The sequence below is a fragment of the Trachinotus anak genome, unplaced genomic scaffold (assembly GCF_046630095.1).
Source record: "Trachinotus anak isolate AG129_WGS33_773 ecotype Australia unplaced genomic scaffold, CSIRO_AGI_Tana_v1 ptg000024l, whole genome shotgun sequence".
Classification (NCBI taxonomy): Eukaryota; Metazoa; Chordata; class Actinopteri; order Carangiformes; family Carangidae; genus Trachinotus; species Trachinotus anak.
Genome location: NW_027273875.1, coordinates 10,888,019 through 10,901,859, shown reverse-complemented (window position 1 = coordinate 10,901,859; position 13,841 = coordinate 10,888,019). Strand labels below are relative to the sequence as shown.

The 13,841-nt window shown below is 38.5% G+C and overlaps 1 protein-coding gene across 2 annotated transcripts; it reads left to right on the top strand.

The window, feature by feature from the left end:
* The first annotated feature begins 470 nt into the window (after positions 1–470).
* On the top strand, positions 471–13,502 carry frmd8 (FERM domain containing 8). Of its 2 annotated transcripts, XR_011684879.1 has the most exons (12): positions 514–655; positions 1,592–1,689; positions 1,838–2,005; positions 2,318–2,419; positions 4,579–4,637; positions 5,035–5,201; positions 7,483–7,698; positions 7,851–7,974; positions 8,129–8,278; positions 8,923–9,151; positions 9,310–9,459; positions 10,237–10,376. XR_011684879.1 is itself a non-coding variant. In XM_071460826.1 (11 exons), the coding sequence occupies exons 2-11, from the start codon at positions 1,599–1,601 to the stop codon at positions 10,347–10,349; spliced, it is 1,419 nt and encodes a 472-aa protein (XP_071316927.1). In that variant the 5' UTR covers positions 471–655; positions 1,592–1,598; the 3' UTR covers positions 10,350–13,502. The 2 variants fall into 2 exon arrangements, 1 of the variants encoding a protein (XP_071316927.1); XM_071460826.1 differs by lacking the exon at positions 9,310–9,459 and having other exon boundaries at positions 471–655; positions 10,237–13,502.
* The last annotated feature ends 339 nt before the right edge of the window (positions 13,503–13,841 follow it).

Below are 13,841 nucleotides of genomic sequence, written 5' to 3'. Positions count from 1 at the left end.
ACCCGACGATCACATGACGGGACAACGACGCGCTCTCTGGAGGTTGAACTCATTCTCGGGATCGTAGCTTTTTGCACCGCTTTATTGTTGTCCCACCCGAGGTGGACGATGACCCGCCCCTATTCTTCCTCTGATTGGCCAGTACACGATTATGTTTAAACAAGGAGGGTGATGATTGGTTATAATTAGGGCAGAATATCAAGGTAAGCCAATCAGAGGCAGAGTAGGGGTGGGCCTTCGCCCACCTCGGGTAATGGAAAAAAACATCAAGTTTGAACCGGTCCGCTGTAAAATCGTTTAAAAATGTATAATGTCTGTCACTTTGGCGCTCTGAAGGAAATTCCTGACAAATACCTTGAAATATTTGCTCTTAGCTATTTTAATATCTACTTCATTTAAGGGTACTTTAGTTACTGAGGTGTTTCTAATATTGCAGAGTGACTGTCACACCCACTGAAGACTGGTTCACAACAAACGAGTCGTTCGTCCGTCGCTCTCGCAGCTGCCCGGAAAGCTAGTTTTAGACAGCTGGCTAGCCAGGGAAATACCAGCAAATCGCTGATCAGCTATTGTATGTAGCTACAGTATTTACAAAAGTAGCGGGCTCCTATCCAGCATAAGCAGCGAGTGGAGGAAATTTTACGGCACCTGGCAGGTAGGTGGACAACAGAGACGATTTGTTCCATCACTTGCCATTAACTAGCTGTTTGAGACCACAGGATAAAACACCAAAAGTTAGCTAACAGACGAGACAGGTTGACTGAATAGGTCGGAAAGTATCGTAGTAATGTCAGTGCGTCAATAGCTAGCGCGGTCGTTTCCAGTGGCGTCAAGCTAACTTAGCTAATGCTAACGAAATGAAGTTCAGTGGCGTTGAGTTGTTCCCTGGAATATTTCAGCCATTGTTAAAGCTTTTATGGGACAATCCAGTCATTTTTGGGTGGCTAGCTAACCTTGGGTATACTGGCTGCCCTCGGGCTGTTGCCGTGATACCTCTGTATTTACCATCTCTCTGTAATGTTGTCGAGACTGCAGTGTCGGTGCTCTAAGCCTATAAATTCATAAACACTATATGAATGGGGCTGAGTATCAGTGTAATGTTTGGACCAGGCGATCGATTCGGTTCAACAGGGTGAGGTCAACAGTTGTCGATCGGGATGTTCTGATTGTACAGGGTCTTTTCCAGTCTAATACCACATGGTGGCACTGGCACATCCTGAAACAGGGGCTAAATTTGCCTTATTACTTGTTTCTTGAAACATGACTAAAGGAAATGGATGAAGTGGCGTGCGTCACTGAGAGAGGTCCACCAATTCATGTTGCAAATATTAGTCTAGTCATCTTTGAAGACATTACTAAGTCTTTTTTCAAAGGTATACAGCACCAAAGCAAAAATATTACATATAACTATGCTAGTATGAGCACCACATGAGCATACACCCCTTGGCTGACCACTCTGGTTGGCCAGCAGTACACAGATACCTTGGATATATATATATATATATATATATATATATATATTTGGACATTGATGCTGCAGGGCGCTGTGTATATATTGTGAGAGATTTTGAGTTTGGTCATTGTGTTTCAGATTAGAGATGGAAGGAGATGACTGCAGTTTTCCTCCAGATTCATCAGATGACCACTCGCAAAGAGGAAGTGTTGCTTCTTCTGCAACTCTATCCCGTGGTATGGTGCAGAAAATAATATAATCTGCTGAGGATAAAATCACCCCTCTATTCACAGAAAGTTTTAATTTCAGTGTGTTGTTTGGCTTATTTCTTTGTATAATGTTATTTTTTTGTTTAAATTTGTATATATGTGCTTGTTCACACAGCTCAAGATGTGCTGATATACCTCTTTGGTGACAGTGCAGTCCACTTAACTGTAGAAGGGCTCGGCAGTGTCACTGTGCAGGAGCTGGGCCGCAGTGTTCGTGAGGCTCTCCATATTCCCGAGTCTGCACAGGATGCTTTTGCCTTCTGGTTGTGTTCTCCTCTGCTCGGTAAGAACTTTTTCCGCCACACACTTTTCACTCATAAATACTGAAACCCTTCATCTGCTCAAATAATAGGAAAACATTGACGTTATGAGAATGCTGATGTGTATATGTGTATATCTTTCTTTAAAATTGGCTATCAAATATTACATAATGTATGATTTCTTTTCATCATGACATGGATGTCAGGCGGAATATGTGTCTACATGCCTGGGCCCAAATGATAAGGACTAGATATATATGAAATACAGCACAAGAATCAGAGCAGGGAAACAGACACATCTCTGTATTACATTTTATTTCCTCCATACTCCTCAGAATTGCAGTTAAAGGTGAGGCATCAACCATATAAACTGTGTCGGCAGTGGCAGGATCTGCTGTATCGCTTCACCGAGGCGTCTGAGGAAGACATTTCACAAGGTGAGAGTTCGGTCTCTCTGTTGCTGTGTTTACATGCAGTAATAAATAACCAATGTTTTTAAAGCTTTAATCGAGGTATGACAGTGACTCAGGACTGGGAAAGAGTATTGAGATATCTTAAATTACAGTCAGAGTAAACATGACACTGAAATGAAGAACTTCATAGCAACAGCTAAACAGTATGTTCTTTGTAAAAAATAATATCATAATAATAAAATAAAGTAAGGGTCTCTGACTCTCTCTCACTTTGCTGCAATTAAAAAACTACCTCTAAGAAGGAAAAGAAGGTACATAAATCATATAAAAACATGTAATATATATATATATATATATATATATATATATATATATAATTAGCTTTGGTTCAAAAATATGGTAGTAACCAGCTTATCTACAGATCTGCATCTACAGATTTAAAAAATGTAAAGACAGAAATAACAGCAACATAAATGTTTCTTTTCCATCTTCAATGTGACCTTTATACAAACACAAACCCAGAGGAAAAAAAAGACGCTGTGTTCAACAATAATGCCAGTAGGTAAAAAGTATATCGTATAGTGAAAGGGATTCTCATTAAACCGAGACTAAAGGCAGCTGTTCTTTTAAGATTTGACTAATTGGGGTTGTATTCAGCCAGGAGGCCATGGTCTGCAAAACAATGAGAAAGAAACTGTGAGATCTAGTATCAGTATCAGGAGAGGGATCTAAAACAATATTGAAGGCATTAAATGTACCATGGTGCAGTGTCAGAACCATCATAATTAAGAGGAGAAAATGTGGAACCACAGACACATTGCAAAGATCTGGATGTTCCTCCAACGTTTATGACAGGATGAGGAGAAAACAGAGAGGCTTCCAAGACCCAACAGCCTGTCTTTCCTCACTAACCTGGTTTCTTGTGTGCAGACACAGTGTGTTTCTGCGTATGCCGAACGCAGCCTGTTTCTTTTTTCGGCAGCTGTTCCCTCTGGATTTGTAGCTTACTTATTATAAATTGTTTGTGCTTAGTAGCTTACTCAGGGTAAATGAAGGATAAATGTGCTGTCAGGTTTGTTTGGAATAACTAAGGAGGAAAGGATGTAGTTGGCACAATAAGCAATAAACACCTGTAACTGAACAGGAAAAGAAAAGGCGGGAACATGTAGAAAATCCAACTGCATCAAGAGAAACCACTGAGAAAAAGAGAGTGGAGATTAAAGTTACTGCATTGTGAATAGTTTGATAGTCAGACTCCACAAGCAATTTGATGATGTAAACATGAGCTTTAGGAAATTGTGATGGACGTGTTAAGCCTTGTTTTGACAGTTTATTATGGTTATTCAGGGAAATAATTTGCATATTAAATTGGAAATGAAATTAATCTTTGGTTGTAACCCTAAATCTTAGATCAAATAAATCTTATCCCTGTGATGTGTTATAGATGCATGATCCATTCCAATGCATGCATAATGCATTATTACAGGTGCTACAAATCTTCAAGCTATTAAAATGTCATGCCATCATAAAGCATTACAGTGTATGATCATAAACATTTATGATTCATGATCATTTTGTGTTTATGAGAAATTGTAATGCATACTTACAATTCCTTTTCACATTGTACTCAAGGGTGCGACTTTTATAATACAGTGTGTTGCAGTGGGTTATACAGTACACTCTATAGTATAGTATGGATGAAGAAAGGATACAACTTTCTCTTAAGTAAACTGAGATAAGACTGAACTGAGATTTCATTTTCACTAAGTACAATTGTTGGTTGTTGAGTAAGTGTTAGGTTGAAGTGCAAGTCTGGTGTTTTTTCTCATTACTTTGCCAGTCAAAGTAGAACAGCCCACATTATTGTGTGCTTTTTGTCCAGTGATATCAAAGAACTGGTGACACAGTGACAGCTTACACTATTAAAACAAGAAGAATCACGAATGCATTGCATAATCATTTAGACGCTGTTATGTGTTTTTGTGGAGTAGGTAGGGATACCACCCACAGAACAGGACTGTGAGCCAGAGCAGAGTGGGCTGGAGGGGGCTTGAGTGGTAGATTTGATGTTACCCCCACATCTACTGCAGTGTTTGTCTCTATACCCTCACTCCTCCACTCTGAGTGATGAGGCTGAATTTCTCCTAACCCTAATGCATCACTGTCCTCCTCTTTTTCCTCAGATGAGCCATTTCTCCAATATAGACGGAACGTGTTCTTTCCTAAATCTAAAGAGCTGCAGGTACTTTTAATGCTAATTCTCCACAAAAACATTCACAAGTGAATTATGAAGACACTGTTATCCATCACTTTGTACGAACAGTCCATTTCTTTCTAAATGCTCAGTGGGTGTTAATGAAGATATTTGATTAATGTCTGAAAGTCATTAGACTGCAGTTGTCATTATGTTTTGTTTTGTTTTGTTTTTATCTATAGAGAACTTTTCAAAACTCAAAGTTATAAGGTGCTTCATGCAGGGCAGCAAATTATAATAAACAAATTGTAAACACTAAAAAAAAAAAATTCAAGTGAAATCAAAAAGAAAAGTTATTTTTCTTTTCAAAGCTTTTGGGCTCAGACTAACTCTGGGCTGATTGTCCTGATAACTGTTAATAATATCTTGATAATCTCCTGAGCAGATTGATGATGAAGGAGTGCTGAAACTTCTGTATGAGGAGGCCAGGAGCAACATCCTCACAGGTCGATACCCCTGCGATCCCGAGCATTGGATGGGTCTTGGAGCCTTGTCTTTTGCTATGGATGAGGGAACTGGTCTGGACAGCCAACAGTTTACTTCCACTATAAGGTAAGCTTGAAAGGTTGGTTAAAAACAATTCATGGCAAAATTCTGGATGTTCTTGCCTTTTGTATTTTTGTTTCCTATAAGATGATCACATTGACTCTGTTGACTCTTCACTTTCTCGCCAAGAGTAAGATGTGAAGATCAATACCACTTCATCTGAGGCTACAGCCTGGAAATGACAGTTAGCTTAGCTTAGCATAAAGACTGGAACAAATGAAAACAATTAGTCTGGCTCTCTCCAAAGGTAACAAAATCTACCTACCAGCACAATGAACTTTCCTAGTCTGTGCAGATTTAATAATGGGCATAATTTCAGAGAAATAGTTGTGCTTTAGAATAGCTCACTAGTTATTACTGAAGTGTTGAAACCCTGTGACCATTAAGTTCCCATCCAAGAGAGAGACTAGTACATAACCTGTGATAAGACCAGAACTTATTGATTTTCACTTCAGTTTTGGTACAGATTAAACAGTAGATGGCTAGGCTAGCTGTTTCCCATGTATGCTAAGCCAACAAGGTGCTGGCTGTAGCTTCCTATTTAACAGTTAGAGAGGTATCGATAATTTTCTACAAGAAAAGGAATAAGCATATTTCCCATATGTCGAAACTATTTCTTTTAATAAATCAGCCTATTTTGAAATAAACCGCTGAATATATCTAAAGTTGGCAGTAAACCCATGATTTGAACTTTGTTACTGTGGTGTAACTATCTGTTCATACACTGATATGAATTTGAAAGTCTGCCATTTTCTGGTAAGATAATCATCACTTTGCATGATGGAAATAATTGTACTTGACTGTTCTGTCAACACATGATCTTACTTGACTTTCTGTTCTTTTGGCTCCATTACTCGCTTAACTGAACATTTTGTGAAGTTCACAGTTGACTTGGTTGTAGTTCACCCTTTTAGAAAATGAAGATGTAAAGGTGCAAGTCTGTGTCTCTGCTGATTTTATCAAATGGTGAGAGGACGCCTCGCTGCAGCTCAGTGTTCTAGAAAACACACTGACACAGTAAAAAGCACAACCAAACTCTTGTCCCTAAACCCACATATTTTAAAGGGCAGCTTGTTGATTTAGGAGTTTCGAGTGCTTCGGCACAATCAACAACAAAACACTGCAATTTGATGAAAATCAACAGGCATTGTGGAAAAGGTCAGCAGTGATTCTTTAGTTTGAAGAGGCTTTAATTTTGTCTTGTGTTGATAATACTCATTGTGCCACTGCAGCAATTTTCAATTGCTCAGTTTGTGCCAAGTGCAGGAAGGCACAAAATGACATTTTTGATTGGAGAGGGATGATCGTGAGATTGTGTTTCTTTTTTTCTCTGTAAAGCCTTTTGAAACTTGATTGTGATTAAAGGGAATGTGAATTATACAGTTTGCACTTGATAAAGCCGATGAAACGCTGTATGTATAATACAGAGATAATAAAGGAGTGTAGTCATTGTTCTTATTTTAGGTACTCACGACACAGATTACAGGCTGCTTACAGATACTAGTAACACATGACTGCATAGATATGTTTGAGGAAATCTCATTTGTTTGCTTACAGTGTTTTAATAATGTCTTAGTTTGTGTCAGTCATTGCTTTGTTTGGAGTTTAATAGATATTAAACAGAAACACAATTTGAGGTCTGTGCTGCATCAAAACAAACATTAGTGCTTAATCCCTAAAGTCCAAAGATTGTCTTGTTTTCTTTATTTTTCTATTTGACCATTGATCATAATAAAATAGATGAAATGAGAAGAGGCACCTATCCTTTATCCTGTACACAGAAATGTTTAATGTTTGAAATAGAGCCAGATTAGATGATCTCGGTATCTACATATTGAATCATTCATTGTATCAAATTAAACCAGAAGCTCTTTTTAGAGCATCTCCAGGTAATCATTAGTTGATGTCTTTATGACACTGAAGAACAGAGGCTGTCCCACTTAAGGATTTTTTGATGTCAGGACGTGAGTGGTGGTAATTGAGGGGAGGAGGTCAAAACTTGAGCAACACTTTATTTTGAGACCAATACGTTTTGGCCTGTGGCTTTCCTCTTAAAATACATCACAGCAAAGTCATAGTGACACAGCACAGTAGCAGGAGACAGTACAGTGCATTGATGCATATCCTGTCCATCATGAAGATAGAGCAACAGAAGCAAACACAAACACAAATTAGGCAGTAAATGTCAGCAAATGAATTGTGAATTAAATATAATATTAAACCCAGATTTACACAGATAAGATGCACTAAATGTGTAATACAAACTTGTCTTCCCTGCTCTCCACAGAGAGAAGAAGCTGTCCTCTTTTCTGCCTGCACATGTTGCCATGGGGAGTGGAGGTTTACTCTCCACTCTGAGAGGGAAGTCGAGCCGTCAGGCAGGGCTGGAGCAGAACCTGCTGCAGGAGTACAGAAAGATCAGCACATCTGCCGGAAACCCTCCTGAGCCCACACAGCTCCTACACCAGTACCTCAACACATGTCATACTCTGCCATATTATGGGTAAGAATTTGTGTAATGAACCATTTATACTCTGTTTGTCTACAGAGGATGGTTTTAAAACTCAAATTCAGTGATAAATACACCTCAAATAACTGACATACCATGAATCACATTATGCTCTTTTTTTCAAACAACATAAACTGCACAAACAGGTGTGCTTTCTTCTCTGGGGAGATTGACAAACCAGTGCAAGGGATCCTCCAAAGGGGAAAGCGCAAAGCTGTCAACATTGGGATCTGCCTGGAGGGAGTTTATGTGATGGATGTCAAAGAGAAGGTGAGCACTGCATTTTGTTTTTTGGTTGACAGCTCTGTAAATCATTAACATAATGCCATTTCACTAATTGTGTGTGTGTGTGTGTGTATGTATGTATGATGACACTGCAAATACAGCTATCCAGATTTCTCTCCCTGAACATGTTTTCTTGCAGCATGTACTGCTTGGCCTGCGTTTCAGTGAGCTCTCCTGGGACCACAGCCACCCGGAGGAGGAGGGGGACTCACACATTCTTTGGTTGGAATTTGATGGCGAGGAAGACGGCACTCCTGTCAACAAGTTGCTAAAGATCTACTCAAAACAAGTAAGAGGATACTAGTGAAATGAAATCCAATTCTCAAATCACGTGATATGAATGTATTTAACATCTGTACATGAATTCACATCTGTGTAGTGGGGTTGACAAACGATGGGGTGTGCTGTGGTTTAGATTGCCTCAGAACTGTTGAGTGTTGTGGTGATTGGCTTGTTTTTTTTTGGGGGGTGGGGGGGCACACCTGTCCTGATCTGGCTGACACCACCACCATCTCTGCTGTACTTTGAACATCAATTTAAGATCATCTTGGAGCTGGAGAGGATGACAGATGCAGTTCTCTTGTGTGTGTGTGTCTCACTTCAAATGTTTTCAGCGTTCAGCCGTCTCTGGAGAGTGCACTGCACCTGGTGTTTTGGAGAGCTTTAAGATTGGGTGCAGCTGCTGAGCCCATTTGCCCTTAGAGGAGTGTAAGACTTGAAACTTAGGCTGAAACCTGAAAAATGTCAAATAATCTCTCATCTCTATCATCCTTTCTCAGTGATTGTTGGGTTGAAAAAGACAGATGCTGAAGAGATGTTACATAATGGTACAGGCAGCCATAAATAATCGCACCAGGCCCTAATCCAAGGCTGGCAATATGACCCTTCTAAGGATCAGACTTAATAATTTGTCTTTTTATTCCCTCGATCCAGGCGGAGCTAATGAGCGGCTTCATTGAGTTCTGTGTGGAGCTGAAGTCTGCGTCGGAGGGAGGGGCTGCGGCTGAAACAGACGGTGAGGTGAGCCAGTCTCAGCAGCCCTCTGGACAAGATGGCAGCAACAAGAACGGACGTGGAGGACGTCGTGGGATGCTGCACAGGCAAAGCAGTGTTGTGTGCAGTCGGGTTCATTCCCTTAGCACTATCAGCTACGTGGACAATGGTGAGTGTACTGGTTACATTTAGTTCGAGATGAAACGGTTACTGGTTTCACACTAAATCACAGTAAAAATGCCAGATGGTTAGTATTTCTATTTTTATTTTAAGTATCACTGTAACTATGGTTGATTACTGTGGTTTATGTAACTTGCGGTACTGCAGGTACTATACGGCAATCAGCAACAGTCTCCCAGATGCATGTGCGGCAAGCATAATGGGTTTGTTTTGTGTCAGTCAAAACATACAGAAGGCAGTGACAGCGCTCCTCTGGAGATTTTTCATCCTTCTAACACCTTTATTAGACTACAATTTGTGAGTATAAGTGTTTTTTTATACAGAGGTAAAACTGTCACATCTTCACAGAGCACACACACAGCCGCAGAGGAGAAACGGTGAGCTGCTAGCCACAGTGCAAAATGGTAAAATGCATCTGTTGCGTCTCATCCCCGGGTTGGTCCTCCTGTCAGTGTTGGAGCCTCCGTGTGAGACACTTCGATCAGTGATTGTGTGTTTTTGAAATTTATTTCGGGGCTGCAGCTCTTTCATCCCCAAGCGCAGTGTAGCCTCAGTGTTTGTGGTTTAACAGGTGTCAGGTGACAGGTGTGTTTACAGTGTCCATGGGCCCTGAAAGATGTCATAGGACAAAAAACAACAATAATAATAGATTTTCTATTCCCTTGTTTAAAGAGTGGGCATGTAGCAGACAAATCCAGCACTGCTACTGGTCCCTTGTCCTCATCTGTGATGCAGATGTGTTATCAATGTTATTATGTTTAAATGCAAATCAAAAAGTGCTGCCAATTTGTTTTATAATTTCCATTATAAAACTAGGTGAAATGATTTTAGTTTGTGTGTTATTACTTTCTGAACATTTTCAGCACATTTTAACAATACTGAAACATGATATTACTGATAACTGTGATAATTTTGATCACTATAATCATGACAGAAATTTTTTATACTGTTTCATCTCTAGCCTACTTACAGTGTAATCTCTCTAGAGTGAGCTGCTTCTATGCCAAGACAGTCTCCTTTGTAGTAGCTTCAGTTGGAGAAATGTTTCTATGTTTGTCCATTTTTGTCTTTCAGGAAAAGAAATCAAACGCTTGAAGCCGAAAAGAGCTGCGTCCTTCTTCACCCGACAGGCATCTGCACCCACGTACTCAGCTGTGCAAGTGACGGAGAGTCTGGAGCAGGGTTAAACTCACTGATCGGCTCTCCCCCGTTCCTCTCAAAGACCAAACCTGAACATTTTACACTGAGATTTAAAGAAAAGACTTGATACGAGCTTGAGATGTTTAACTTGATAATATATGAACATGCAAAGGACCAAGTGAGAGATCTAAGTGTGTGACAATATTTATCTTCTGAAGTTGTGTATATTAAGGGAGTGCAGAAATGTGAAAAACAAAGATCTATTAACATCTATGCTTCCAAGGTTAAACTGAAGTGGCTATTCATTAGATGGCCTTACTAATGTCCAGAAAATATTCTCTCATCACCATATGATGGACCTCCTTCATAAGTCTGAGACAAGCCTTAGAGAAATCCTCAGATGATGACTGTATGATATCTCTTGACCTTTTTGACCTTTTACTGCTATTACTCAAAAACGTTAAACCTCAAATGAGCGTAACCACTGCATTACCTCTTTTACTTTAACTCTTCCTGGGGATTGAACACATAGAACATCTCAAAATACCGACTTGTAACATTAATCATCCTGCTCAGAACTGTGAGAGTTAGCACAAACTCTTTACAGTCAGCATGACAAACACTTTTAGGGGACGATCTGAGGGCGTGTTCCCACTATTCTGCTTTTTTAAACTGCCAGTGCCTTGTTCTCATGAAAGGGTGAAGCCACTTTAAAAAAGTACTGGTAGAAACGTTAAGTGTTGCTGATCATAAAAAGTCTGTATGGGAGCTCATTGGCTGTGTTGTGGAAGTTTACTGTAAGTACATGTATTTAAGAGTTTGATTAATATTTACTGATATTTCCAGCTGGTCATCGTGTAAAGAATATGCAGGTGGTACATCGCACATTTCTAAATAATTTTTATTTGTAAAAGCAGAAAATTGTGAATTTGGTCTAAACTTGTAAAATAATAATAAGTGAATAACAAGACAAAAGGAACATTTTACAGCACATCACAGTATCAAGTGCTCATTGGGAAGCTTAAATTAATTTTCACCAACCAAAGAATCAAGTCAACTAAACTATGTAGGAAGTTAGGGGAAAAAAACAAAAAATTAATCTTGATAAAAACTTTAATTCTAATTAATTAATGTACTGTACAATGCTGCTATTCCTGTTGTTGTCCAGTTAGCTATCATATCAAAAGTTAAACTTCCAATTTGGCACTATCAGTGCAAGTGACATCCATGCACAGGTCTGGACTTGACTGTCACCCGCTTGGTGAGACTTGCTTAGCAAAGTAAAACTGATGCAATATCCTACTTGTGCAACTTCTGATATGAGAGAGGCTAAAATAAAAGAAACCTTCCTGTGTAACTGTTATCAAACTTTAAACTGCAACTAAAATGTTGAAGTTTTGCTTTGCCATTTAAAATGATTGTTTTCCTCGCAAACACAATCATGGTTGACATTATTTGAAAGAAGACGGGGAACGCTATCTTTGTATAATGTTGACGCCTTGTTTTCATCTTTGTGACAATGCATTTTGAAACACTCCAGTGACTTTATTCAGGAGTAAACCATGTTAACTAGCAATGGTAAAAATAACAATTTTCAACCCCTCAAGAAACATTTAATGCTTCAGTTTATGTGATGAATTAAAAGTCACTTAATTCTTAGATATATGGTTTTTCACTGGACAGTGAAATGTGGCACGGACAAACTGACCAAGACCGTTTGACTATGCTGTTGAAATATTGTCTGTACACCAAAGCAAGCCTATCTAACATGCTGCAATACAGTTTACTACCTTAACGCTCCCGAGACAGATTTCAGTCTCCATCTGGCAGAGTCGCTACAGGTGTCTCTCTGAACATCCAGTCCTAACACAGGCAGTTTCTGTCCTTGCTGTACATTTAACAAACGCGGTCACCTCACTAACGGCCATCGAAGAAGTTATACAGCTGTATAACACTGCCATATGTCTACCTTTAAAATATGGTGGCATCATGTACTCTTCCTGATTGTCCTGAGCATGAAAGCTGCAGAATGTCTTTACATTTATATGCTTTTGACGTGTATGTCAGATACTGTCTTTACCCTAAATGCAGCAGTCCGATATATTGTTGCTAATGTACACTATGCATGTCACATTGTAGAATAGGCATTCCGACAGACTACACATCGTGATACTGCACTATTAATACTAATACACTGTTTATAAATCTTTTACATCTGCGGATTGTTTTGTATTGTTTGTTAGCTTTTATGAGAGAATATTTTTACTTTCTTTTTCATATACTTGTCAGTGTTTGTACACTAGAATGAAGAAATAGATCATTTTAAGCATTATCTTCTCAAGCAGTCACTTTGCAGAAACATAAAGTGCCTTTTTGTTTGTACTGAGTTTGCATCTGAAAGACTGTTTTGGTACTTGGAAACCAGGAATTTGGGTATTGCTATGGTTTAAAAATCAGTTTGTGTTTTGTAACATATTTCCCACATTTTCAACTGGATGATGCATTTCACCTTTCCTAGCTGATGTGAGTGTATTGATACATTGGATAACTACACTGGGCTGCTGGTGGTTTCTCTCAGTGTAGTGATCAGTTTTGCCCTGATTAAGATGTTATCAAGATGAAAGTTCTGAAAAATTTTTTTTTTGTTTTTTTTAATAAACAGATACAAAGTGGTCCTGTTTCTAAGAGAATATCTGTGAAAAAGTGTGTTTACTACTTCACTTAACTACACTCTAAAGTGTACTGAAGCCATACTCATTTTGACTAACGTGTTATCTTATGTATGATTTTACTCAGCATCAGTGTTTTTACCACATTTTCTGTTCAGACATGGTCTAACATTTATTTTACAATCAAAGCAGCAATTTAATTGTTAAACCTTTTGTATCATTTCAACTAGGTGCATTTACTAAAGTTTTGGAAAAAATAGTTTAGCGTTAAAAGTTTAATGTTGGTGTGTGGGTATGTAAGAGTTATAATACTGTAAACGCATATTCAGACAGTTGTTTAGTGGTTACTCCTGTTGAACTGGTTTTACATTCACCTAAAAATGTTACGTACTGTAATTTGGATTATTTTCAAATACCTGACTGATATCACAAGATTATATTCCATTATTACAGTATTGTCCATGATGCAATCTATAAACTTTTGACAGATTTTGAATCTTTGACCAATAAAATGAAATTTGTTCCCTCCGAGGATGATGCCTGTTACTCTTTAGCTTTGGTACTTATTCTTTGTTTTGCTTAGCTGTTTTTTTTTCGTCCCCTTTAGCATCTGCCTGCAGTTTTTGTCCCTAAGTTTACAATTCAGAGAACAACACAGTATTATAAATTAATATGATATATTATGTATATGATTTTTTTTAAATTTCATTTTATAATTTTAATTTGTTTTGATTTAGTTTTTCACGGATTTATGTCATTGGAATAATCATAAGAGCTGAGTATCTGCAAACAGAATTAATGCAGAATACAGAATATATAATACAGTAAATTTAGCATTTAATGTTTCGTTTAGTTTACTACTGGGGTAAA

Bases quoted from the DNA above. Each gene is read 5' to 3' on its own strand.
- frmd8 (XM_071460826.1), top strand. From the start codon at position 1,599: ATGGAAGGAGATGACTGCAGTTTTCCTCCAGATTCATCAGATGACCAC. The intron at 1,690-1,837 runs GTATGGTGCAGA...TTGTTCACACAG, and splicing joins TTCTGCAACTCTATCCCGTG to CTCAAGATGTGCTGATATAC. The intron at 5,202-7,482 runs GTAAGCTTGAAA...TGCTCTCCACAG, and splicing joins CAGTTTACTTCCACTATAAG to AGAGAAGAAGCTGTCCTCTT.